General features: G+C 38.2%; 1 protein-coding gene across 1 annotated transcript in view; it reads right to left on the bottom strand.

The window, feature by feature from the left end:
- Window positions 1-27864, bottom strand: part of DOCK3 (dedicator of cytokinesis 3) — a 247386-nt gene that overhangs the window by 203900 nt on the left and 15622 nt on the right. The window contains exons 2-4 of the mRNA XM_036267098.1: window positions 27307-27347; window positions 21392-21447; window positions 13292-13388 (exon numbers count right to left, since the gene is read on the bottom strand). Of these exons, the coding sequence (XP_036122991.1) occupies window positions 13292-13388; window positions 21392-21447; window positions 27307-27347 (194 nt within the window). The remainder of the gene's footprint in view (window positions 1-13291; window positions 13389-21391; window positions 21448-27306; window positions 27348-27864) is intronic.

Below are 27864 nucleotides of genomic sequence, written 5' to 3'. Positions count from 1 at the left end.
TGCCTTTAGCGGGAACCGATCCCGGGTCTCTCTGGACTGTAGGCCAATGCTCTAACCACTTAACAAAACTGGCCAGTGCTGTGTCAGAGTCTTCTAAGGAAAACTGCTTTGCAGAAGGATGGGCACATTTAACAGATTAATAGATATTACCAAATTGTACTCCAAAATGTTACATCAACATCAAATACTAGGTATCCTTTTAGTTTTGTCAATCTAATAAGTAAGAGTCTGTATCTCTTAATTTGCATTTATTTCTATGAATGGTTGAACATGTTTTAATATGTTCACTGGTGGTTTGTACTTTCTTTTAATGAAATGCCTGCATAAACATCTTACTATTAAAATCTACCAGAATATCATCAACAGCTGTTATTTAGTACTGCTTTTGGTTCTGTCCAAAATTCTTCCAGAACTTCATAATCATTTGCTATATTTGTGTATGTGTGTGTGTGTTTTAAGTAACCACTCTAATACAGAATAAAAAGCCAAATAACACTTGCATTTGTAAACTAAGACAATGGCAAAATGTGGAAACGTGAAACGAGCTAACAGTATAGACATAAATGTTTGTGAGTCTTGTGTGTACAAATGTGAACATGGCAAAAATTGGCTGAAAATCTCTGGGGTAACACAGACACCAGCCAGAGTCTACCTCTCTTCCAGAATATGTTTCCCAGTTAGCTGCCTGAGAGTTTAGGAGTGAGCTCCTGGTCTACTGGATAACCAGCCTAGTATACACTGAAGCAGAGAAGAAAAGGCATAATGATACCATCCCCAAAGGCCAGAAAACACAGAACTATCTCGAGGATAAAAGAAAGAAGAAATTGTACCTCCAAATGAAGAAGGTATTAAAAGCTACAATAAATCCCCCTTTTTTTAACTATTCATATTTGGATGGCTACTCATCTGTAGTAAGCAATGTTTAAGTTTCAGGCTCATATTTTTACACACCCACTTCTGAATCCTGACTTATACAAAAGGGCCTTCCCTTAACTGTGTATGAGAAATTTTGGGCACCCTTCACATTTTTGTTAACTTTAGCAGTATTATTAAAATAAATTCCTGCCCTGGCCAGTTTGGCTCAGCGGTTAGAGCATCGGCCTGCGGTCCAGAGAGACCTGGGTTCGGTTCCCGCTAAGGACACGTACCTTGGTTGCAGTTTGTCCCTGGTCCTGATTGGTCATGCGGGTGGCAGCCACTTGATGTGTCTCTTTCAAGTCGATGTTTCTCTCTCTCTCTTCTTCTCCCTCCCTCCCACTCTGTCTGACAAAATTGGAAAAATGTCCTGGGGTGAGGATAAAAATAAATATGAATAAAATGAAATAAATTCCTTATAAAGATATACATATTGGTATTGATATCCAAAACTAACTATTGCCATTAATGGACATTATATGTAGTCTCAACATTCTGCATATGATCTTGCAAAGAAGGGGTTCAATAATACATAATGAGAAAATAAATGGCTAAATAAATTGATGCACCAGGTTGGTCCTATTCATAGGACCAATGCCTGACATTAAGACTCTGTCCAATTTCTCTAGGTTGAAACACTTCCCTCCTATTACGCTCCTCATACCTTCTTAACAATCCTTCTATTTTTTTCTTGTCATTGTTAATCCTCACCTGAGGATATTTTTTCCATTGATTTTGAGACAGAGTAGAAGGGAGGTGGGGGGGGGGACATCAATGTGAGAGAAACGCATTGATTGGCTGCCTCCCACACTTGCCCCGATTGGGCCCAGGGAGTAAACCTGCAACCCAGGTATGTGCCTTTAACCAGGAATTAAACCCACAACCCTTCAGTTCGAGGGCTGATGCTCTAACCACTGAGTCACATCAGCCAGGGCTTTCCATCTTTTTTTTTTTTTTTTCCTATTTATCTTCAGACAGAGTGGGAGGGAGAGATAGGGAGAGAGAAACATTAACATGAGAGGGATACATCGACTGTCTGCCTCCCACACAACCCCGACCAGGGCCAGGGATGAACCACAACTGAGGTACATGTCCTTGGCCAGAATCGAACCTACAACTCATTGGTCCATGAGCCGACGCTCTACCGCTGAACCAAACCAGCCAGGGCTGGGCTTTCCATCTTTTTTTTTTTGCATTTATCCTCAGATAGAGCGGGAGGGAGAGAGGGGAGAAGAGAGAGAGAAACATCGATGTGAGAGAGACACATCGACTGCTTGCCACCCACACAACCCCAACCAGGGCCAGGGACAAACCACAACCCAGGTACATCCCCTTAGCAGGAACCGAACCCGGGACTCTCTGGTCCGTGGGCCGGCGCTCTAACCACTGAGCAAAACCGGCCAGGGCTGGGCTTTCCATCTTTTAAATGTACTGTACTTTCTTTCCCTGACCATCCTACCTCAACTGTCCTCATTCATTTCCAACTTTCAGGGCCTGTACCATTTACTGTCTTTATTAGAGGGTCTGGTCAACAACAACAAGGATTTAAGTGTTTGTTCTCAAAGTGTTCAATATGCATCACTGGTATGTTCCAGAAAACTTCAATTTTAGTTTTGTTGAAAGTAGTTCCAGACTAGCACCTCTAGATGTAGCAGAAGTAAATGACAATTCTCTCTAGAGGAAAACTCTTTAATCCTAGGCCTCAAAGCATCCCCACAAATAAAATTTCAAAACAATGAACAATGTAGCCAAATATATAAACACCTGAGGTACACCAAGGCAGAACCAGTAGAACAGCAAACATCAGAAACAGACTTCAAAGACTTGAGTTATTGGAATTATCAGACAGATTATAAGACATGTATTCTTTTTTTTTTTTTTTATCCTCACCTGAGGACATTTTTTCCATTTTTTGTTCAGATAGAGTGGGAGGGAGGGAGAGAGAGAGAAACATCGACGTGAAAGGGACACGTTGAGTGGTTGCCACCCACACAACCCAACCAGGGCCGGGGACAAACCGCAACCGAGGTACATGCCCTTAGCGGTAACCGAACCCGGGTTTCTCAGGACCGCAGGCCAACGCTCTAACCGCTGAGCCAAACCGGCCAGGGCAAGACATGTATTCTTAATATGAGTTTTTTCACTGCTCTAAAATTCCCTGTGCTCTGCCTACTAATCTCTCCCTCCTCCATAATCACTGACAATCACTGATTTCTTTACTGTCTCTATAGTTTTGCCTTTTCCAGATTGTCAGAGTTGAAATGACTCAGTATATATAGTCTTTTCAGATTGGTTTCTTTCATTTAGAAATATGTACTTAAGGTTCTCTCCAGGTCTTTCCACGGCTTGATAGCGCATTTCTTTTTCGCACTTATTTAACACCTATGTTGACTATATTTGGAGGTGGCAAGTAGGCAGCTGGATATATAGGTTTGAATGTCAGAAGAGATGTCAATGCCAGAGATACATATCTGGTAGACATTGGTATAGAGATACTAAAGCTGTAGGTGTGACTTTGGAAGAGAATGAGAAGAAGAAAAAGGGGTACAGGACTGAGCCTTGAGGAATTCCAACATTTAAAGTCACTGACGTTCCTAGAACTACTTTGGATCCAGAGACAACCCCAAACTCTCAATGTTTTTGAGACCTGAGCATTTTAAATTTTACTGGGTTCCTGTGTAATAACCTTCCATTACTTAAAATAATAATTAAAATTATTTTAAATAATTACTAAATTAAAATAAACAGCGTTCTGCAAATCAGTACTCATTAAACTGTGGACTGCATCTCATTAGTAAGTCATAAAATCTATTTAGAGGTTAGATTTAGTCATTACTTTATTTTTTTTATTTTTTTTTTGTTAAAGATGTTTCTCCTTTTTCTTCCATTGACACCCTCCTCCTTCTCCCTCCTCGCCCTGTCCCCAGCTTTGGTGTCCATATCCATTGGTCATGCATACATGCATATAAGCTCTGTGGTTTATCTCTCCCACCTCCTCTGGGGATTGTCAGTCTGTACCCTACGTCCACGTCTCTGGGACTACCCTGTTCTTCAGAATGTCATGTTCATTATATTCCACAAATAAGTGAGATCATATGATACTTGTCTTTCTCTGTTTGGCTTGTTTCGCTTAGGATAGTACTTTCCAGGTCCCTCCATGTCGTCTCAAAGGATAAGAGCTCTCTCTTTCTTACAGCTGCATAGTACTCCATTGTGTATATGTATCACGGCTTTTTTATCCATTCGTCTACTGACAGACATTTGGGCTGTTTCTAGATCTTAGCTATTGTAAATAGTGCTGCTATGAACATGGGGGTACATATATTCTTTCTGATTGGTGTTTCAGGCTTTTTAGGGTATATTCCTAGAAGTGGGATCATTGGGTCAAATGGCAATTCAATTTTTAATTTTTTGAGGTAACACCATAGTGTTTTCCATAGTGGCTAGCAGTGTACTCCCACCAGCAGTGTACTAGAGTCCACTTTTCCTCCACACCCTCGCCAACACTTGTTGTTTGATGATTTGTTGATGGCTTAGCCACTACTTTAAAATACAACAGAATAGCCCTGGCCAATTTTGCTCAGCAGTTAGAGCATCAGCCCAAGGACCAAAGAGTTGTGGGTTCGATTCCAGTCAAAGGCACATACCTCGGTTGCAGTTTGGTCCCCAGCTCTGGTTGGGGTCATGCAGGAGGCAACCAGTCAATGTGTCTCTCTAACATTGATGGTTCTCTCTCTCTCTCTCTGTCTCTCTCCCTTCCTCTCACTCTATCTGAGTATTTAAAAAAAAAAGAAAATACAGCAGAATAGACACAATAAAGTGAGTTTGTATGGAGCACGGTTTTACCAAACAATACCTGTTTCAGTATGTCTATAGGTATGTTTGTGTGTGTGTGTGTGTATTGGGCTGCAATGTAAAATGTATTTCTTACTGTGAGTTGCATACAAAAAACCTTTAAGCCACTGTTATAAACCATAAAGTATTAGTGATTAAAGGTGAATCTGAACAGGTTATCTACCCTTTCTGTGTCTCAGTACCCTCCTTTATAGACTAGAATAATAATTGTACCTGCTCATAGGCTTTTGTAATGATTAAATTAGATCAGGTGAATATTCAACATATGGTAATTCTAAAATATAACCACCAACTACCTTTATTAATACACTAAACAAAATTTTAAAAAATCAAAAATAATAAATTTCTAGAATATATTCTTTCCCTCCCTTCCTTCCTTCCTTCCTTCTTTCCTTCCTTCCTTCCTTATTAATCCTCATCGGAGGATTTTTTTCCCCATTGATTTTTTAGAGAGAGAGAGAGAGATGTGAGAGAAACACAACAATTAGTTACCTCTGCACTCACCCCAACCATGGCCAGGGATCGAACCTGCAATCCAGGTACGTGCCCTTGACCGGAATTGAACCCGCGACCATCTGGTACACAAGCCAACATTCTAACCACTGAGCTACGCCCACCAGGGCTATTCTTAATTTTTATAAACAGAATTTCTAAATATTAATCAATGTATAAAAAAACACTTGTTACAATATAATAATCCCACCGATGTGTGTTTAACACAGAAAATCTGTTTATCTGTGATAAACAGACTGTAAAGAAACAAAAGTAAGTAACTAAGAACGCACATTATTTGGTCCTCATGCAAGGTAATCACAAAGATAAGAAGCAATCTTCACTGAAACATTAAAATTTCTATGGCTGAAAAAGATGAAGCACTAAGACATACAGAACAGACTAAAGATTGGAGAATGTTGCCTGGAGAATGGACAGAGTTAGTATGTGGTTGCTAGGCAATGCGTTTCCAGGCTACAGCAACTTACCATTGCAGCAGTGTGTGTGCTGCTCCTATAAATGATATTGTGCTTGAATAACTTTAGAATCTTTTTATAACAACCTTTCTCATACATAAGCCTGAGCTTAGAATGACAACATAGGAAACAGAATGCTATGTAAATGTATATTGTTTTTAGGTTATGTAATTTAATCTGCCTCTCCAATATTATAATGCCACTCTTTTCAAATAAAAAACATGCCAGCCCTGGCCAGTTAGCTTAGTTGGTTAGAGCATCATCCCAATACAATAAGGTTGCAGGTTCAACACCTGGTCAGGGCACATACAAGAATCAACCAATGATGGCATAAATGAGTGAAATAACAAACTGATATTTCTCTCTCTCTCCCCAGCCCTTCTCTCTCTCTAAAAATCAATAAAAAAATAAAATATAAAACATGCCAGATGTAAGATAGAAAGATCTACTATATGTCAAGAAAGAAAATCTAAAAGAACCCAATTATTCAAAACATTAAAAAAGGCAATGTAAACTGTAATAGTTGTTTTGTTTTTTTAACCTCAAAAAATATTCTAGTAAGAATAAGAGCCAGCCTATACTAAAATCTAGAAAGACTATATTAAAATCATGTCATTGTGTCACTGGGTGGAGAGAGAATGCGGTGTGGCGTGAAGTTGTTACATTTGCACATTAGATATGACATCTATAGTAGCCAAATTCATCTTCACAGCTGAATGTAAAATTTGTCATTCTTGGGAGACATGTCACAGACAAACTCAAGTCAAACATGAGTAAAGGGGTTTATGAAAGGAAGGAATAACTGAACATCATATATTTGTGTTTTATTTTATATTGTAATTCCATACTTGCCTAATTTTTTTTTTTTTAATCCTCACCTGAAGACACTTTTCCATATTTTGTTCCGATAGAGTGGGAGGGGGAGAGAGAGAAACTTCGACGTGAAAGGGACACATCGAGTGGTTGCCACCCGCACAACCCAACCAGGGCCAGGGACAAACTGCAACCGAGGTACATGCCCTTAGCGGGAACCAAACCCGGATCTCTCTGGACCGCAGGCCAACGCTCTAACCGCTGAGCCAAACTGGCCAGGGCATTGCAGAATTTTTAATAAAGATTTTTAGAGACTTCTGGTCAAGATGGCGGCCCAGGTAAACGTGATCTCGCCTCCTCCCACAGCCACATCAAAATTATAACTAAACTACAACACAACCATTATTCAGAACCATCTGACATCGAGCTGAATGGAAGTCTGACAATTACAGAATTAAAGCAGCAGCTACACCAAGACTGGTAGAAGGGGTGGAGGCACAGACAGGCTGATCCCACACCCATGTGGGGCAGATAAAAATAAGGGGGGACACCTTGGCTGGAAAGGTGCCCCCTGAGAAGTGAGGGTCCCCTGTCCCACACCAGGCCGCCAGCTCAGGGTTCCAGTGCCCGGAAGAGAAGTCACCATAACTTCTGGCTGTAAAAATCAGCAGGAACTGAGGCAGAGGGAGGCTGCGGCTGCTGGAGCCCCAGGAAGCTCCTCTTGAAGGGCTCGAGCATGGACTTATTCGAACTTGCTCTCTCTGAGCTTGGAGGGGAGAAAGCTTGAGGGGCACCAGAGACATACAGGGAAGAACTGAGCTATCTGGCTTTGGGACGAGGGTTGGAGAGGCAGCTTTCTCCTGGACAGACGTGCTGGTGGAGGCTGATGTTCCTTTGGTGAGCCCTTCCCTGCAGTGGCAGCCAGCTGCCATATCTAGGATTCCAGCAACCTGGCTCACACTGTTTGCCCCGCCCTGGTGATTCTCTGAGACCCCGCCACACCCAACTTTCGGGCCCACCCAAGCTGTTTTCAAAGGTTTTACCACAGGATTGGCCTGTCTTGGATCTTGCTTCAGAGTTTACTAGAATCTGTCAAGTAAGCAGCATATGGTTTCAGAGAGCCCTATACCTCTCTTAAGTGGTCCCAGGCCTGGCACTAGAAGCAACCAGCCTTGGTTCACAACTTGGCTTCTCCTGGGCTCCTCCAGGCCCAGCACAAGCAGCAGCCTTCTGCAGATCACTTTGTAGCTTATGCTGGGTGGCCCCGGATAGAATAGAGGCAGTGGCTGACCTTGCTCCAGAGCCAGCACACCCAATGAATTGCTTCAGACCACATCAAAATACCATCACCCAACCACCTCCATAGGTGAAACTCTCAATGAGTGGACTCAGTGGGTACCAGAGCCCTGATGAAGTAAGTCTTGCTCTGTGTGGTGGGCCCCTACACAGCTGATCCTCCAAGGGAGTCAGAGGCCAGTGGTCAGTGGGCACAGCCAGTCATTGCAGCTAATCAGCCTGAGTAAATTCCTCCCACTGACGTGCCAACAGCAATCAAGACTCACTTACAAAAGAAGGGTGTACAGTCCACACTAGGGGTGCACCTCTAGGGCCCAGCTGGGGTGATCAGGGAGATTGTGCCACCGGATCCTACAGAACACCTACAATAATAGGCCACCCTATGAAGCCTAGGAGACATAGCAACTCTACCTAATACATAGAAACAATCACAGGGAAGCAGTCAAAATGAGGAGACAAAGAAACATGCCCCAAATTAAAGAAAAGAACAAAACTCCAGGAAAAGAATTAAACAAAATGCAGATAAGCAATCAATCAGATGCAGAGTTCAAAACACTGGTTATAAGGATGCTCAAGGAACTTAGTGAAACTTTCAAGGAACCTAAGGAGAACTCCAAGGAACTTAGTGAGAACATCAACAACATAAAAAAGGACCAGTCAGAAATGAAGGATGTAGTAACTGAAATAAAAATAATTTACAGGGAATCAATAGTAGAGTAGGTGAAGCCAAGAAGCAAACCATCGAATTAGAATATAAGGAAGCAAAAACACCCAATCAGAACAGCAAAAATAAAAAAGAATCCAGAGAAACATCTGTAACAAAAATAAATTAATAAAAATTGAAAAATAAAAGAAAGAAAAAAGAATCCAAAAAAAATGAGGACAGTGTAAGGAGCCTCTGGGACAACTTCAGACGTACCAACATTCACATCAAGGGAGTGCTAGAAGGAAAAGAGAGAGAGCAAGAAATTGAAGATCTATTTGAAAAAATAATAAGAGAAAACTTCCCTAACTTGGTGAAGGTAACAGACATACAAGTTCAGATAGCACAGAGAGTTCCAAACAAGATGAACCCAAAGAGGTCCACACCAAGACACATCATCATCAAAATGCCAAAGGTAAAAGACAAATCTTAAAAGCAGCAAGACAAAAGGAGTTCATTAACTACAAAGGAGCTCCCATAAGATTGTCAGCAGATTTCTAAAAAGAAACTTTGCAGGCCAAAAGGAGTGGCAAGAGATGTTCAAGGTGATGAAAAGCAACAACCTACAACCAAGATTACTCTATCCTGCAAAGCTATCATCTAGAATCAATGGACATATCAAGACTTTCCCAGATAAGAAAAAGCTAAAGGAGTTCATCACCACCAAACCAGTATTATATGAAATATTGAAGGGTCTTCTTGAAGGAGAACAACAACAAAAATATGAACAATAAAATGACAATTAATACATATCTATCAACAACTGAATCTACAAACAAAATGAGTGAGCAGAACAGGAACAGACTCATAGATACAGAGAACTTTTTGTTGCATGCCAGATGGGCAGGGGGATGGGGAGATGGGTAAAAAAGATGAAGGAATTAAGAAATACAAATTGGTTGTTAGACTGATGAATCTCAAAGGGAAGGGGGTAGGGGAGGGCAGGATGAGATAAACCAAAGAACTTCTACGCACATGTGCATAACCAATGGACACCGACAGTAGTGTAGGGAAGGCAGGAGGGGGGCAGGATTGGGGAAGAGGGGGTCAATGGGGAAAAAAGGGGGGAACATCTGTAATACATTCAACAATAAAGATGAGTTTAAAAAATTTAATAAAGATTTGTAAAACAAAAGTTTTAGGTTCTCAGCAAAACCAAGAAGGTAGAAAGATTTCCCATACACCTCCTATCCCCAGAGATGTGTAGACTCCCCCATCATCAAATCCCCAACCGGAGTGGTACATTTGTTACAATTGATGAGCCTACATTTAAACATTATCATCATCCAAAGTTCATAGTTTACATCAGGGTTTGATTTTGGTATATATTCTATGGGTTTGAATAAATGTATAACAGCAGCATGTATCCACCATTCAAGTAGCAATACAGAGTTGTTTCACTGCTCTAAAATCCTCCGTGCTCTGCTTATTCATCTCCCCACCCCCCCCATAACCACTGACAACCACTGATCTCTTTTTTTCTCTCTCTAGTTTTGCCTTTTCCAGGTTGTCATATAATTGAAATCACTCAGTATATTGCCTTTTCAGGCTGGTTCTTTCATTTAGTAATATGTACCTAAGGTTCTTTCATGTCTTTCCATGGCTTGATAACTCATTTTCTTTTTAGTGCTGAATAATATTCCATTGTCTGAAGGTACCAGTTTATTAATCCATCACCTATTGAAAGACATTTGGGTTGCAAGTTATGACAATTATGAATAAAGCTGCTATAAGCATCCCTGTGCAGGTTTTTGTGTGGACATGGCTTTTAATTTGCATATATTTTTCTTTATCAAATTATTCATCCATATGTTCCACCTCTCTTTAAACTCTCTAGAGTAAAGATCATAGGTCTTTTATCTTTCTATTTCCAGGTCCTAACAGGTCTGGGTACATGACAGGTTCTCAATAAATGTTGGTTGAACACGACAAACTGAATCAGACCAATGTTATTCAAGTAAATGTTATTAGAAAGTAGTGAATCACGGGTTCAGACTCCAAATATTTGGGGGTAAAGGGATGACCACATATAGAGTAGATATTTTATAAAGGTAAGCACAAGGCAGAATAGAATACCAGGTTCATTTCTGTAGGCTTTTATTCAAATGTCAATTTAGTTTATAAAGTCTCTCCAGTGCTCTTCCAGTTTGCCCATTTGTGTGTTACCTAGATGACAGAACTCCACTTTATCTTCAGCAGGTACTTGGGTGGGCAGAAGCACTACTTCTTTTCAGCAGGGTAAGGGTGGGAGAAATAGGGTTCTGTCCATAGGATGTACTAAAGAGGGGCACTGCCTCATTAATGGGGGGGGGGTGAAAGTCAGAGTCCTGTCCCAGGCTCAGCTGGGAAGGGCACCACCTTTTTTAATACAGGGGGAGTGAAAATCAAGAGCTCCAACCACAGGCTCCTTTGCAGAGGGATGCTTCTTCCTTACTTCAAAGCAGAGAAGGTCAGGGTTTTGTTCACAGAACTCTGTAAGTTAAGGACACCACCTTGTTTTTTTTTTGGTTTTTTTTTTATCCTCACCCGAGGACATTTTTGCATTTTTTGTTCAGGTAGAGTGGGAGGGAGAGAGAGGAACAGAGAGAGAGAAACATCGACGTGAAGGGACACATCGAGTGGTTGCCACCCGCGCGACCAACCAGGGCCGGGGACAAACTGCAACCAAGGTACGCGCCCTTAGCGGGAACCGAACCCGGGTCTCTCCAGACCGCAGGCCGACGCTCTAACCGCTGAGCCAAACCGGCCAGGGCGACACCACCTTGTTAATACTGAACAGATGTTGCCCTGGCCAGTTTGGCTCAGCGGTTAGAGCGTCGGCCTGCGGTCCGGAGAGACCCGGGTTCGGTTCCCGCTAAGGGCACGTACTTCGGTTGCAGTTTGTCCCCGGCCCTGGTTGGTCGCGCGGGTGGCAGCCACTCGATGTGTCCCTTCACGTCGATGTTTCTCTCTCTCTCTCTCTCTCTCTCCCTCCCCCTCTATCTGTACAAAAAATGGAAAAATATCCTCGGGTGAGGATTAAAAAAAAAAAAAAAAAATACTGAACAGATGTGAAAGCCAGTGTCCCATTCACAGGCTCTGCTGGGGAGAGATGCGACCTGGTAATTGCTGGTGAGGCAGAATTACAGGCTCCACTGAGGAGGGGCATTGCTGCATTACTGCAGCAGGAAGGGTAGACGTCAGAGTTCAGCCCAGAGGCTGCATTCACGACAAAGGCAAATCTAGTTACTGCAAGTGGAGAAATGGGTGTGTATGTAAGACAGAGCTCTGGCTACATACTCGGCTGCTGCAATGTCTGTTGGGGTGGAAGGGGGCATGCAGCTTTTATTTATTTTTCCTCACTCAAGGATATTTTTCCACTGCTTTTTAGATAGAGTGGGAGGGAAGAAGGGAGGGAGGGAGTGAGAGAGAAAAAAACATAGATGTGTGAGAGAGACACATCGACTGGTTGTCTCCCGCACAACCCCAGGGCTAGGGATCGAACTTGCAACCAAGATATTTGCTCTTGACCAGGAATTGAATCCAAGACTCTTGAGTCCACAAGCCGACACTCTAACCACTGAGCAAAACCAGCCAGAGCAGGAGCATGCAGCTTTTATTGTGATGCTCTCCTAGAAAGCAGGCAGGATAGGTTAAAAAGTTGCTGTCTATTGGGCCATCCTCTGGCTAGAGAGAACAGGCTCTCCTTGGTGCTATTTTATTTTTTATCCTCACCCAAGGACATTTTTGCATTTATCTTCAGACAGAGTGGGGGAGAGAGAGGGAGGAAGAGAGAGAGAGAAACATTGATGTGAGAGAAACACATCAACGGGTTGCCACCCACACGATCCCAATCGAGGCCAGGGACAAACTGCAACTGAGGTACATGCCCTTAGCGGGAACCAAGCCCAGGCATCTCTGGTCCACGGGCCCACACACTAACCACTGAGCCATACCAGTAACCTGCTCCTTGGTGCTATTTTTAATCTTGGTGCTATTTTTTTAGTCTGCACCCATTAGCATTTCCAGGCCAGGATATGCAGAAGGCAAGAAATAACAACAATCAGGGAACTCACTCAATCCTTGAGTTCCAAGGTCCCTAGTCAGTTCACCTTCTTCTAACTTTCAGAGTTTTCTAGCAGGTGATTTATAGGTTTCGTCCAGGATTTTTGTTGTGATTAGTAGGAGTAAAACTGAATGGGTTTACTCCATCTTGTTCAGAACACAAACCCTGTCACTTATTTTTGTTTTAAATTTTGTGTGTCCTATCACTCTCTGTTTCCAAAGGATATAGATTGGGTTTTTATTAATCTTTTCATTAATTGTTGGCCAATAGAGAGTGTCATATATGACATATCTTTTACATTTAGTAGCTGAAAGAAAATGTTGATACAACTTCTTGGCCTTTACTTACCAGTAGGTTCACAATGTAAGTCTCAAGTTTGTTCACTTACTCAGCAAATACCTGTTTTATTAAAGCCTCTGAGGAAACAACAATGAATAAGATAGCTAAAATCCCTGGTGTTATGGACCTTACATTTTACTGACTGAGACAGGGTGGAGAGGCTGCAGGCATGTAAATGTGTTCTCTTCAAGTTGATCAAAACTCTGCCTACTATGTTTCAGTTAATATTAAGAACATACATTTGAAAAACTGCAAATATTCAGAAATCTAAAAAGTTTGCAATTGGCATATCCAAGGTAATTTTTTCACTTGCTACAGTGAAACTTTAATGATATAAACTAGTTATCAACTACTTACCACATAGAGTTGTTTCCACAGACTGGCCCATTCTTGTAGAGTTGCTGTAACCTCAGTCACAATAGAGTCTTCGAGTGGAACCACAGTTTCATACTGCCTACAAGCACAACAAACAGCCACATTATCTTTGATAAATTACCATAATACTGTCTATTGCCCTTTTCAACATGTATAACTCAAATTTTAAATTCACACAAATATAAAAAGAGGTACACCTAATTGAAGATCCTTTGCAGTGATATCCTACAATAGTGTACATGAACTGAATTAATGTAAAAACATTTGGGTTTAGCCCTGGCCAGTTTGGCTCAGCGGTTGGAGCCTCGGCCTGCAGACCAGAGAGTCCTGGGTTTGGTTCCTGCTAAGGGCACGTACCTCAGTTTCAGTTTGTCCCCAGCCCCGGTTGGGGTCGCATGGGTGGCAACCATTTGATTGGATGTTTCTCTCTCACATGGATGTTTCTCTCTCTCTCTCTCCCCCTCCCACTCTATCTGAAGATAAATGCAAAAATGTTCTTGGATGAAGATTAAAAAAAAAATTGGGGTTTCACTATTTGTGTATATGTGTGTGTATATATATGTATATATGTATACACATATACATGTATATCTCAATTTTACATTTTAGAAATAGTCTTTAAGACAGAATTTTAAAAATACCATTTTAAGTTTTTTTTTTTCTTTAAAAAAAGACAATAGCACTGCCCAAGTCTTGCTTATATTAATTTTTTTTTAATTCTCACCTAAGGATAAGTTGATTTTTTGTTTTGTTTTTTATTGATTTTTAGAAAGACAGGACAGGAGAGAGAGAGAGAAAGAAACATCGATGTGAGAGAGAAGTGCAGATCAGTTGCTTTCCATATGTGCTCCAACGGGGATCAAACCCACAACCTAGGTATGTGCCCTGACTGAAAATGGAACCTGCATTCCCAGGTTCAGGACAACGCTCCAACCAACTGAATCACCCAGCCAAGGCTTGCTTATATTAATATATATTTGTGTTATTTATCATTTATTAGTAGTATGAAATAGTTCATGTCCTTGGTATAAAAGATGGAAATGGGTTGTCGGGGCGCAGACTCTGGGTTTTGAATGGTTTTATGAGCTCTCCCTTATATTGGTGTTGTATTTCCTTATAAAATAGTGTTAGTTGAGAAATGCTGGGTCTGGTAGAGAAATTCTGATCCTGGAAAAAGAAACATACTGGGTTTCTCTCATCCTACCTTGTAAGCAGAACCACGGTGCCAGTCCCTATGCTAACTGCCAAAAGTTGATCAGTGAACAAAAATGGAAAGGGCCCCTATCTTCAGAGAGCTCTTGTTCTGAATAGGGAATCAGACAGACAAATAAATCACAACAAACAGGTATGAACAATGACGAATCTAAGAAGAAAATGAAAGTGTACACAGATTTTTAGATGGGGAACATGATTTAAGAAGAGAGGATCAGTGAAGTCTTCTCTGAAAAAGTGGCAAGGCCTAAAAGATGCATAATGGTCATGACAGGAAAAGCGTGTAGGGAGGGAAAGGATCAGGTATGGTGTCTGCAGAGGAAACAATATACGAGAAGTCACTGAGATGGAAAAGAATTTCACATATCAAAGAACTTAAAGAAGGTTGGTATGGCTGAAGCCAGCTCTCATAGGGCCTTTTCAAACAATACTAAAGATTCCAGATCTTCATACATTTTAAAACAAGAAGCTTTTGAAAGGTTGTTCAAATAGGGGTATAACTTGATAATTTTTTACAATGTCTATGCCAATCTTGAGGAATAATAAAATATTTTCTTGGACTAAAGATTTTATATACTGATATGGTGAGGTGATTAGAACCCACATTCTGATTTGTTAGCCAAAAAGCAAAGGAAAGTGTATTTCAAAAAATTAGTATTAAGTATCATTCCTTTTTTCTTTTTTCCTATTAAATCCTCACCCAAGGATATTTTTCCATTCATCTTCAGAGAGAGGGGAGAGGGAGAAACACCGATGCAAGAGACACATCAATTGGTTGCCTCCCGCAAGAGCCTGACCAGGGCCAGGAATCAAACCACAACTGAGGTACGTGCCCTTGACAGGAATCAAACCTGCCATTCTGGTCTGCGGGCCAATGCTCTAACCGCTAAGCCAAACCAGCCAGAGCTAAGTATCATTCCTTTACACAGGAAAATAGCTGACAAACCAGCTATTTTCAAATGGGTGTTCAAAGATGGCTCAATGCATTAATATGGAGCATCAACAAATATGTTACTTGATTATGTTTTATGGCTTTGTTTTATTTTGTGTGATTTATTCCAGCAGATAAAAAGAATCATCTCAGAATGATGGCAGAGAACTATCCATATTCATCAAATTTATAAGCTGATTAAAATAAAAGCTGTCATCAAGGGCTTGCTAAGAGTAAAATATGAATACATTTTTTCCTTGTGTCACTAGCATCCAAGGTACTACTTCCCAGACTCAACTTGATCAATTATTTCAAGTATTATAATAGTTTTTAAATAAGTGATTTAATTTACTTTAATTTTTTAAAGTAAGTCATACTGAATTTCCTCTCAAAAGAAGAAGAGTAAGCCAATGATAAATGCCAGCTCTGAAATGGAAGACGTCTTCATGACTCACACACACAAAACTGAATTGAATGAAAAGACATACTTTACTTCTTCAGGCTACTGGATGACTAGGTATAAATGGAAATTTATGTGGTTATTTCTATATATTATGTCTTAAGAATGCTACAGAGATTATTAGGAGATTACAGAAACAATCAGGGAGATCACAATCTTAATAAAACATAAAAATAAAGCTCAAGTAGATGCCCTATAACATCAAATACATGTTCTAGAGCTGTTCCGAAGGAAAAAGGTTTACTTCTGTTGATCAGATCAAGCTTCATGAAGAAAGTGAAATTCCTAAAGAAGGTTGGGTTAGTAAGGCAAAAAGGTGGAGAGATGGCCCTGTAGGCTCTAATACGCTATGAAAAGAGATGTAGAAAAAGTAATGAGCAAGGCATATTAAAGAGAATTTGTGCCCTGGCCAGTTTGGCTCAGCAATTAGAGCATCGGCCTGTGGTCCAGAGAGACCCAGGTTCGGTTCCTGCTAAGGGCATGTACCTCGGTTGCAGTTTGTCCCCGGCCCTGGTTGGGTCGTGTGGGTGGCAACCACTCGACATGTCCCTTTCACATCGATGTTTTTTTTTTCTCTCTCTCTCCCCCTCCCACTCTATCTGAACAAAATATCAAAAAATGTCCTCGGGTGAGGATAAAAAAAAAGAGAGAGAATTTGGGGACACATGGGAAATGTCTGAAGACAGAATGGTATTGTCAGTCCAAGGCTATGAGATTTAAACTTTGCACTATGAAAATAGATATGGGAGTTGTGTTTCAGTAATATTAATGCAGTAATGATATATAGGATAAAATGAAATAAAATTTCTGGAAACTTTCATCTATTGGGTTTCTAGCTACTTTAATCACTGAGATATATGGAAACCTTACATTGTTTCTATTTTAAAGTTTCAAGACTTTGGACTTAACTCAATTTATATTAACGCAAGTCTAAACTAATACTGACTCATTTTTCTTAGGTTATAATACACACTCAATATCCTGAAAATTCTTAAAATTCAGACAGTGTTATTTACAAACACAATGTTCCATAGGCCAAGAATAATGTAGCCAAAACACTAGGAAAAAAATCATCTAATAAAATTAATTAGTAAGGAGATTTCCAAAGGAATTCTGGGTTAATATAGAATAAAGAGTTTATGAGAAATAAAATTTGGTAGTAAGAAGAGAGGATACTTTAATTCAATGGATACTTCACAGAAACATAGCTGAGAGCATGAACTACAGGATAAAATAACTTGGCCTCTCCATTCCTATTTTCTCTACTTCCAACCATGCTACTTTGAACTCTCAAAGTCTTACCTATCTCATCTAAAACAAGAAGATAATCCTATCTACCAATCTAGGATTCCAAGGTGTAATGAGATGGGTGTCAAGTCTCAAATACAATGCCTATTAAGTATAGACTATTTAATAAATGGTAGCTATTGACTCTTAATATTTTAATTTTCATTCCTTATAAATTACCAAAATACATCTAGAATAAAACAGTATCAAGATCAGTTAAATTTAATATTGTACTCTTAAAATATATTTTACAAAGATTTCTCATCAGCCCTGGCCGGTTTGGTTCAGCGGTTGGAGCGTCGGCCTGCGGTCCTGAGAGACCCGGGTTCGGTTCCGCTAAGGGCGCGTACCTCGGTTGCAGTTTGTCCCCGGCCCTGGTCGGTCGTGCGGGTGGCAGCAACTCGATGTGTTCCTTTCACATTGATGTTTCTCTCTCTCTCTCTGTTCCTCTCTCTCCCTCCCACTCTACCTGAACAAAAGATGGAAAAATGTCCTCGGGTGAGGATAAAAAAAAAAAAAAAAAAAAGATTTCTCATCAAATAGCTCAGCAGTCAGAACGTCGACCCACAGACTAAAAAGTCTTGGGTTCGATTCTGAACAAAGGCACATACCTTGGTTGCGGTTCAGTCCCTGGATCTGGTCAGGGTTGTGCAGGAAGGCAACCAATAGATGTGTCTCTCTCACACTGATGTTTCTTTCTCTCCCCTCTCCCCCATCTGAAGATAAATGGAAAAATATCCTCCGGTGAGTATTAAAAAAAAAAAACAGCTCTATAAGTTCATGCTTTGGCATATTTACCCCAATATACTGCAGGAAAAATACAAAACAGAAAACCTAATACATTTCTGAACTCCAAGATAAAATGAACATCTCAACAGAGCAGCAACGGTTCAGGAAAAAAATAGAGCAGTGAACCAGGGTGAAATCACAGGCCTTCTAGGCTCTGAAGTCGAAAGCCAGCACTGACAACTAGGAGCATAGATTTGGAAGATCTACGGAACGAAAAGTACTCAAAATGAGAAGACCAAGTCCAGCTTCACTACTTGAAGCTCCATAAAAGAAAGCCAACATGAAACACAGCAAAAAGTGTCACTGAACCTCACATGAACTATGGCTTTTAGCAAACAATGTCTCTGTAGGGAAGGAGATCTAAAATGCCTCTTGTAGGATTTGGTTCTACGCTGGGGCACTGGGAGCAGGTAGAGGAAACTGCAAAAGCACTGCACAGATGTCCTCAGGAAAGAAGGGGAAAAACAAAATCTCCCACTTCTAAAAACCAAAATTCTAAATGCATGAAGAATTTAATGTTCAAATGCTTAAAAATAATACAAAAAATTCTTTTCAGGATTTTATAAAAGTTTGATAAAATTTTTAAATGTTTACAATGCTGAGAGAAATACATTTTATTTTAGAAAGGAAAAATATGAAACAAGAGCAAACACAAGAGCCAATTGATATGCAAAAGAGCCAACTAGGAATTTTGCAAATGAAGACATTATCAACAAAATGTCCATCAATAGCTGAATGGAATAATGAAACATGATATATTCATATACTGAAATATTATTCAACCTTTAAAAGAAATGACATTTTGATACATACTACAACATGGATGAGCTCTGAGAACACTATGCTAACAACTGAAATATGCCAGACACAAAAGGACAAATATTGCATGATTTCATTTATATGAGGTATCTAGAATAGAAAATTTCACAGACAGAAAGTAGAACAGAGGTTACCAGGAGCTGAGGGGAGGGGGAAATGGGGAGTTATTTTTAAGGAGTACAGGGTTTGGTTACAGACGATGAAAAGTTTTAGAGTTGAATACTGGTAAAGGTTTCACAATACTGTGAATGTACTTAATGCCACTGGATTTTACACTTAAAATAGTTAAAATGCTAAATTTTATGTTATGCATATTATATCACAATTTTTGAAATGACAAAAATATTATCAATGGAAAAAACTCTCAACCGAAAGAATACACACAGGACAGAATTCAAGAGAATATTATTTGAAACAGAATATTGAAGAGATTACTACTAGCAAAGGATTTCCCACTTTCCTTTACAATTATTACAAATGGGACATGGCTCCTGACTTAAGATGAGTCCTTTGTTATTAAGAAGTGTAATATTTTGTTGGCATCTTCTGAGGTACTCTATTTCTGGATCCCTAGACACTCTGTACCTCCTTTTCTCATTTCATCTCCAAGCAGCTTCTTGCCCAATTTCAGCTCTCATAAGCCCCTTTACTGACCAGATTTATAAATCAGGGGTATTACTTTTGCATTTCAAGGTGGGCCATTTACATTCAGAAAATGTATTTTATTAGTACTTTCTGAACTATATGTTTTCTTGATCCTAGTCTAGATACTTCCTTTTTATTTTCCCACAAAATTTCTCTCTCATTGTGATGCTTTTGGCAGTCCTTATTTAAAAATCTGAGGTGGCAGAGTATTTGTTGCAAAGACTTATTAACACAGGATTTTCACATTTTCTTTCTCTGTCTTTGTGTCCAATGTTTTATAAAAGGACATAAAGAATGAGAAATATACCAGTCATGCATTCATATAAGAATCTTCTCAGTTATATTCTTACTGTGCTTCAATAACACATTTATCTTGGAAGGCATACCAATCATTTGGTAATAATTCGCATCTACAAATCTACCCTTCCCAGCATTGATTCTGAGGCTGGGATTTGCCAACTTTGTTTCACAAGCTCCTTAGTCAGCTAGGGGGACTAGAAAGATACTAAGGAAAAGAATGTAAGGAAAGTATTTCTTGTTGTTCCTATAAATGATTCCCCACCAGAGAACACTGGTTCCAGCCTCGAGCTGCTTTTGGCAGTCCCAGAAACAGCCTCAGTAGTCTTTATCCATACCAGTAGCAGTCATGTGATATCAGCTCTTCAGATGTTTGAGCTCCAGTGTCTCTTAAGATCCATCTTCCAAGTTTCTGGGTTCTGGTATCTCCAACCTATTATCTTTTGTATCTCCCAACCATTAGAGTATAGACAGCTTTCTGCAGTTAATATTCTAGTTTATATCAGTATTTCTTCTTTCACTCTTCATACTTATATGTAAATAATTCCCTATATTAAATTCTACCTTGTAAAGTGACTCATAAGTTTCTCTTTCTTGACTAAACTCTAATTTACCAGGTTACTCTGATGCTTATTCAACCTCGGGTCAAAAACATTATTTCTAGTATCAAAAGCTATCATAGTTAAACAGTATCTTAAATTTTATATTTTAAAATAATTAATTTTGGAAAAAAAAATCACAATTTTATAATACATATTACTTTTAAAAATAGAACATGACATCCCTGGCCAGTGTGGCTCAATGGTTAAGCACTGGCCCATGGACCAGAAGGGTCACAGGTTTGATTCCCAGGCAAGGGCACATACCTGAGGTGCAGGTTCGATCCCAGAATCTGGTCAAGGTATGTGTGGGAGGCAACCAATCGATATGTCTCTCTCACATTGATGTTTCTGTTTCTTTCTCTCTCTCTCTCTCTCTCTCTCTCTCTCTCTTTCCTCCCTCCCTCCCTTCCACTCTCTTGTAAAATCAATGGAAAAATTATTCTCAGGTGAGGATTAACAAAAAAAAACAAAATAGAACATGACATTAAAGAATTGTTTTTAAATCACAATCAGACTGCAAAAACAACAAATGTTGATATTTTGATACATTTATATCCTGTCTCTCTCTTCTTCTCAGAGACTGTTTTTGTTTCTCAAATTTGTGATCACACTATGCATCCATTTCATCCACTTATCTTTTTAAGGTATGTCTTTAATGTTTTTTCCATTTCTATGGCCAAAAGAAAAGATTTTAAGTGTCCCTCACTTTGACATAAACAAAATGACAGATTTATCACTAACTCCTATCCTACCATGGGCTGTTCTCAAAAGAGTACATCATATTTTTAAAATTCTGCACGCATAATTGTTTTTATAAAATTCACAACTCAGTTACCTTTCCAGGATACAGGAAAACAAATTAAAGTTGTCAGTATTTTAACAAAAAATTATGTCCTCAGAATTATATATAAATGAAGCAAGTATATTTTTGGCAGAAAAACATGTCAATAGCATATTTATACAATGAACAAAAAAACAAAAAAGCCCTCCTCTGCAACCAACAAAAACTATAAATAAATTTAGTAAGGCCAACTACTCACCCCCTATTACTGACAACTGCCTTTTTCAAGTGAATGTAATTTGCAGGAAAGATCCCCTGTAAAAGAGAAAAGATTTTCTATTAGAAAAAGTAATCTGTGATAACATCTAAAATAGCAGTCAGATTTCACCATGGAAATACTCTATCAACAACATAGTAGATCTCTTGATATAGCAACCACTTTGCTAATTAAGAATGCAATGTTTCTGCCCTGGCTGGTTTTGCTCAGTGGTTAGAGTGTTGGCCTGCAGAGTGAAGGGTCTTGGGCTCTATTCTGGTCAAGGGCACACACCTGGGTTGCAGGCCCAGTTGATGTCACCCCCCGCCCTCCCCCCAACTTCCACTCTGAAAAATCAATGGAAAAATATCCTCGGATGAGTGTCTGGAGCATCAGTCCTCATACCAAAGGGTCAAGGGTAGGTACCCAAGTTGCAGGTTCGATTCCCTGCCTGGGGCTCAGGCAGGAGGCAACAATAGATGTTTCTCTCTCCCCGCCCTCCCTTCTACTCTCTCTAAAAATCAAAGAAAGAAATATACTTGGATAAGGACTAACAACAACAAAAAAAGAATGCAGTATTTCACAAATTATATTAAATAGGAATTTCACTGTCATTTGCGATCAGGGAAAAACTGTGATCTTAACTACCAACAATATTTTTTTCAGTTATAGATTGAAAATGTTCCATGAAATCACTCTCAGCATATAGACTTATGTACAGCGCTTGGCATGTATCTACAAAAACAAAGATACTGTCTAACCAACAACTCACAGATGAGTCAGCTTGGCACTAGAGAAACAATTATCGGACTCTGACTAATATTTGTATTCACAAGAATTAATCAATTTGGGAGCCTCTATAACTATTTCTTCTTTGATTCTTTCCAAACAGTTTCCATTTTGGTATTTGCCATATTATTATTTCAATTCCTAAGGAACAAAAAAATGTATTTTGTTTTAAAAAAATAAAGTTTTCCAATGAATGTTCCATCCTTTTCCTGATGTAAGAAACTCCTTTCCCATAAAACACAAATGGCCTAAATTTTGTATATGCTTTGGCCCATATCATTAACAATAATAAACTCAATCAATACCACACAAGGTCATCAGCAACTAAACTACAGTAATGCGTTTTATAGTTTTCAGATCTTTTATAGGTACAGATCTTTCACCTCCTTGGTTAAATTTATTCCTCAATATTTTATTGTATTTCATGCTAGTGTGAATTGTTTTATTTCTTTTTCAGAGATTTAACTGTTAGTATATAGAAACACAACTAAATTCTCTATGTTACTTATATGTCCTGCAATTTTACTGAATTTGTTGATTAGTTCTAACAGATTTTGGTGGAATCTTAGAATTTTATACAAATAACATATCATCTGCAAACAAATAAAATTTTACTTCTTCCTTCCTGATTTGAATACCTTTTAATTCCCTTTCTTACTAGCTAGGACTTACCTATACTATGTTAAACAAGGGTAGTGAGAGTGGGCATCCCTGTCTGTATACTATCTGTAAGCCTGTCATATGAAGTCTTTATTAAGTTGAGGTATGCTCCTTCTAAACCAAATGTGTTAAGAGTTTTATCCATGAAAGGATATTGTATTTTGTTAAATGCTCTTTCTGCATGTATTGAGATGATCGTATGGATCTTTATCTTTCATTTTATTAATACAGTATATTAATACAGTATATGATTTGAAAATGTTGAACCATCTTTGCATCCCTTGGATAAATCCCACTTGATCATGGCATGTAATCCTTTTAAAGTGCTGTTAAATTCAAATTGCTAATTATTTTCTTGAGAATTTGTGCATCTATATTCATCAGGAATATTTGGTCTATAGTTTTATCTTCCTGCAGTGTCCTTATCTGGTTTTGTTATCAGGGTAATGCTAGCCTTATGAAATAAGTCTGAGAGTGCTCCCTCCTCTTCAACTATTTGGAAGAGTTTGAGAAAGACTGGTGTTAATTCTTTCTAGTTTGGTAGGATTCATCAGTGAAGTCAACTGGTCCTGAACTTTTCTTTGTTTGTAGGTTTTTGATTACTGATGAAATCTCCTTACTCATTAACTATTCAGATTTTCTATTGCTTCCTGATTCATTCTTGGTAGGTTGCATGTTTCTAAGAGTTTATCCATTTCTTCTACATTATCCAATTTGTTGACATATAATTGTTCGTGTAGTTTCTTCTGATTTTTTTTCCCTGTGGTATCAGTTTTCACTTCTTTTTCATTTCCCATTTTGAGTATTTTCTTTTTTCTTTTCCTTAGTCTATCTGAAAGTTTGTCAATTTTGCTTATCTTTTAAAACAACCAGCTCTGTCCGGCTGGTGTGACTCAGTGGTTGAGCATAGACCCATGCATTAAGAGGTCGCTGGTTTGATTCTTAGCCAGGACACATGCCAGGTTTTGGGCCCAATCCCCACTTGGAGGCATGCAGAAGGCAACCAATCAATGTTTCTATCTCTCTCTCCCTCTCACATCCTCTCTCTCTAAAAAATCAATAAAGGAAAAGAAAAAAAAACTTTTTAAATAAATAAATAAAACAACCAGCTCTTAGTTTTGATGATTTTTTCCTATTGTTTTACAGTCTCCATTTCATTTATTTCCACTCTGATCTTTATTTCCTTTCTTCTGCAAAATTTGGGCATAGTTTGTTCTTTTTCTAGTTCCTTGCAGAGTAAGTTAGGTTGTTTATTTGACAGCTATCTTTTTTCTAATTGTAAGCATTTATCACTATACACTTCCCTCTTAAAAGTGCTCTTGCAGCATTCCATAGGTTTTAGTGTGCTGTTTTCCTTTTCATTTGTGTCAAAGTATTTTTTTATTTCCCTCTTGATTTCTTCTTTTACCCACTGGTTGTCAAGGGGTGTGTTGTTTAATTTCCATTTATTTGTGAATTTTCCAATTTTTTCTCTGTTACTGATTTCTAGTTTCATACCATTAGAAAAGATACATGGTATGATTTCAATCTTCTTAAATCCGCCTTGTTATGTGACTTATCATATGATCTATTCTGAAGAACATTCCATTTTCAATTGAGAAGAATATACATTATGCTGCTGATAGATGAAAGGTACCATATGTGTCTGTTATAGAAGTTTGGTCTGAAGTTTAGTTCAAGTCCAGTGTTTCCTTGTTGATTTTCTGTCTGGATGATCTATCCACTGATGAAAATAAGGTACTGAAGTCCTTCACTATTATTGTATTGTTATCTACTTCTAGCTTCAGATCTCTTAGTATTTGCTTAATATAATTCAGGCTCCATTTTGGGTGTATATATATTTATGATTATTCTATCTTCTTGATGAGTTGACCCTTATCATTATATAATGACTTTCTTTGTCTAGTTACAGTTTTTGGCTTAAAGTCTATTTTGTCTAATATAAGTATAGCTACCTGTGCTCTCTTTTGGTTTCCACTTGCATGAAATAAATAAATGTATGTAAATAAAAAAAAACATAATTTTTTTTATCCTCACCCAAGGACATTTTTGCATTCATCTCCAGATAGAGTGGGAGGGAGAGAGGGAGGAAGAGAGAGAGAGAGAGAAACATCGATGTAATAGAGACACATCAAATGGTTGCCACCCACACGACCCCAACTGGGGCCAGGGACAAACAGCAACCAAGGTACGTGCCCTTAGCAGGAACTGAACCCTGCGTCTGCAGGCCGACGCTCTAACTGCTGAGCCAAACTGGCCAAGGCAGATGAAATATTTTATAATGCTCATAAGACCTTTAATAAGTCACCTTTTATTTTTCTTTAACCACTAATTGCTATGAAAAACCTACTGAAATTCCTATTGTGACCACATTATTAAGAAAAATAAAAGATGTATAGGAATGCATTTTTTTCTTTTAAGTGTGTTGAATCACTAAATGGATATCTTTTACAAACACTAAAGAAATTTTAACCATATTTCTACAAAATATCACTGCCACAGGAAATGAAATTCAGTTATTAATACTGTCTTTCCATTTCTTAATTTCTGAAGTTTAAGAATACAAATACAAGCTGTTAAAAGTATGTAGATGTGTTTTTAATAAATGCTACAATAATCCAATAATCAAGAATAAAGTTGGTATTACCAAAATACACTCTCACAAATTACAGCTTTCCAATCATTTATAAGATTTCTCATTTATTCAAATTCTAAATTTTTGACTATTTTAAATCAAGATAAAAAACAAACAAACAAAAATACATATAGAAATGATGCCCTTATAAGCACTCCTAAAATGAAAATAACAACTTAAAGTTTTTAAATTGGAAATACAAGGGAAAATGTTACCTATGAGTAGCGGTTTTCAACCAGGGGCAATTTTATTACCCTTACCCTATCCTAGGGCCTTTCTGGACAATGTCTGGACACATTTTTTTTTTTCATTGTCTCAAGTTGAAGGGAGGATGTTACTGACAACTAGTGAGTAGAAGTGACATATGCTGCTAAACATCTTATAATGCACAAGATAGCCTCCCACATAGCCTCCCACAACAACAACAAAACTATCTGGCCCAGAGAACAGGGAGACAGCTCTGATGTGTATGTGTGTGGTGGGGGTGGGAGGGAGTGTAGGAATTGAGCGAAAAAAAAAAGACAGAGAACTCATGGACATGGACAACAGTGTGGTGGCTGCAGAAGGAAGAGGGGTAGATGGAAGTCAAAGAAGGTACAGGTGGGATAAACGGTAATGGAAAAAAAACAAAACAAAATAAAAATAACTATACTCATGTTATAAAAAGCTACTAATATTAACCTGGGGTCCACATGATAAAATAGTAAACATATAGGCTTTCACATTAGACTAATTCAAACTTCAACTTGTAAGCGTTGTGGGCTCAGCAAATCGCTTGGCATTTCTGAACTTGAACACCCTCAATTTTGAATATAGATGATATCAGTTCTTATACTACAGTGTAATTATGGGGATAAAATGAGATGATATCTCTGAAATTTTTAACATTATATCAGACACATAGATCTTCAATAAACCTTCTTTAATTGTACCTTGTGGCCAGAACAATATGAACTCATCAAATCTCACATGAAAAACAAAATTATCTGGCCCAAAATGTCAATGGTGCATAGCATGAGAAGCCCTGGCTATGATGATTTAAAGTTTGAAGACACTGTCTTCTCATAATCATTACCTTCAAAGCAAACAAAATGAATGATTCTACTGGCAAAACTGATGGTTATAACTCTAAACAATTTTCTATTTTTATAAAAATGATACATTTTTGATAGTTTTTATATACAAAAAAAGCATAATAAATATTAAACTACAGGAAATATATAAGAAAGCTGATAATGTCAATTATATGAAAGTGTAAGCAAAAAAAAAGATGTTTCAAATGCATTTAGAAGAATGTTCCTAAGTGTATAATAACTGCTCATTAAAATATATTTTGTTTGATCAAATCAACATTAATTGATAATAGAATAAATATATAAAATTTAGTTCATAAAATGAGTATTCTACACTTATTTATGTCTTGTTTAAATTATATTTTAACAGGAACAGTATAATCAACAATAAAGACATCTAATTGAATAATTATTATTTGAAAATTTTTTCTTTTTGTGTTTTACAAAAAAAAAACAATTCATCTAATTACATAACTCCACAAAACTGGGCCTAAGAATAAGTGAATATACATTTGTCAAATACTTGAAGGAAAAAAAATAAATATCCTGATAGACTTTTCCACAATAAGCTTTCCATCTATGACCATACATGCATTTTCTGTCCTTTAGAACAAAAGAAAACATTCTAACATTCTATAAAGGAAGAAATGAGTGTGGCTACTGTAAAATATTTTTAAAAGGGCAAGTAAGAATTGTTTTTATATAAAACACACATACTCGGCTACTTCCTACACTAAAAAGGTAATAAAATTATTTATTACCTTTATATTTGGCTTCTTCATTGAAACTCCTCTGTACCAACCTAAAACAAAGCATACGAAGGATATTAAAATCATATTGTTGTCATAAAATGAGTACTGTTAGGAAAAAATTAATTAATGCAAAAATTTCTAATAAAGGCACATTAACTGTGCCTTCATTAGTAGTTTACTCCAAAAGGAAGTCAGTCTTACAATAAATACAACGTTCCTCATTTTCTTCAAAAAGCACAAAGCCCTACACCAGTGGTTCTCAACCTTCCTAATGTCACAATCCTTTAATACAGTTCCTCATGTTGTGGTGACCCCCAACCATAGAATTATTTTTGTTACTACTTCATAACTGTAATTTTACTACTGTTATGTCTTAGGCAATCCCTGTGAAAGGATTATTCAACCCCCCAAAGGAGTCGCAACCCACAGGTTGAGAACCGCTGCCCTACACCATCTATGCTGCTGCAAAGGTAAGATTTCTTTTTTACGGCCAAGTAGTATTACATTGTGTAAATGTACCACAACTTTTTTTATCTACTCATCTACTGATGGACACTTGGGCTGCTT

Source organism: Molossus molossus, unplaced genomic scaffold (genome assembly GCF_014108415.1).
Source record: "Molossus molossus isolate mMolMol1 unplaced genomic scaffold, mMolMol1.p scaffold_m16_p_18, whole genome shotgun sequence".
Taxonomy (NCBI): domain Eukaryota; kingdom Metazoa; phylum Chordata; class Mammalia; order Chiroptera; family Molossidae; genus Molossus; species Molossus molossus.
Note: the sequence above shows the minus strand (reverse complement) of the source record. Positions and strands in the feature narration are given on the sequence as shown.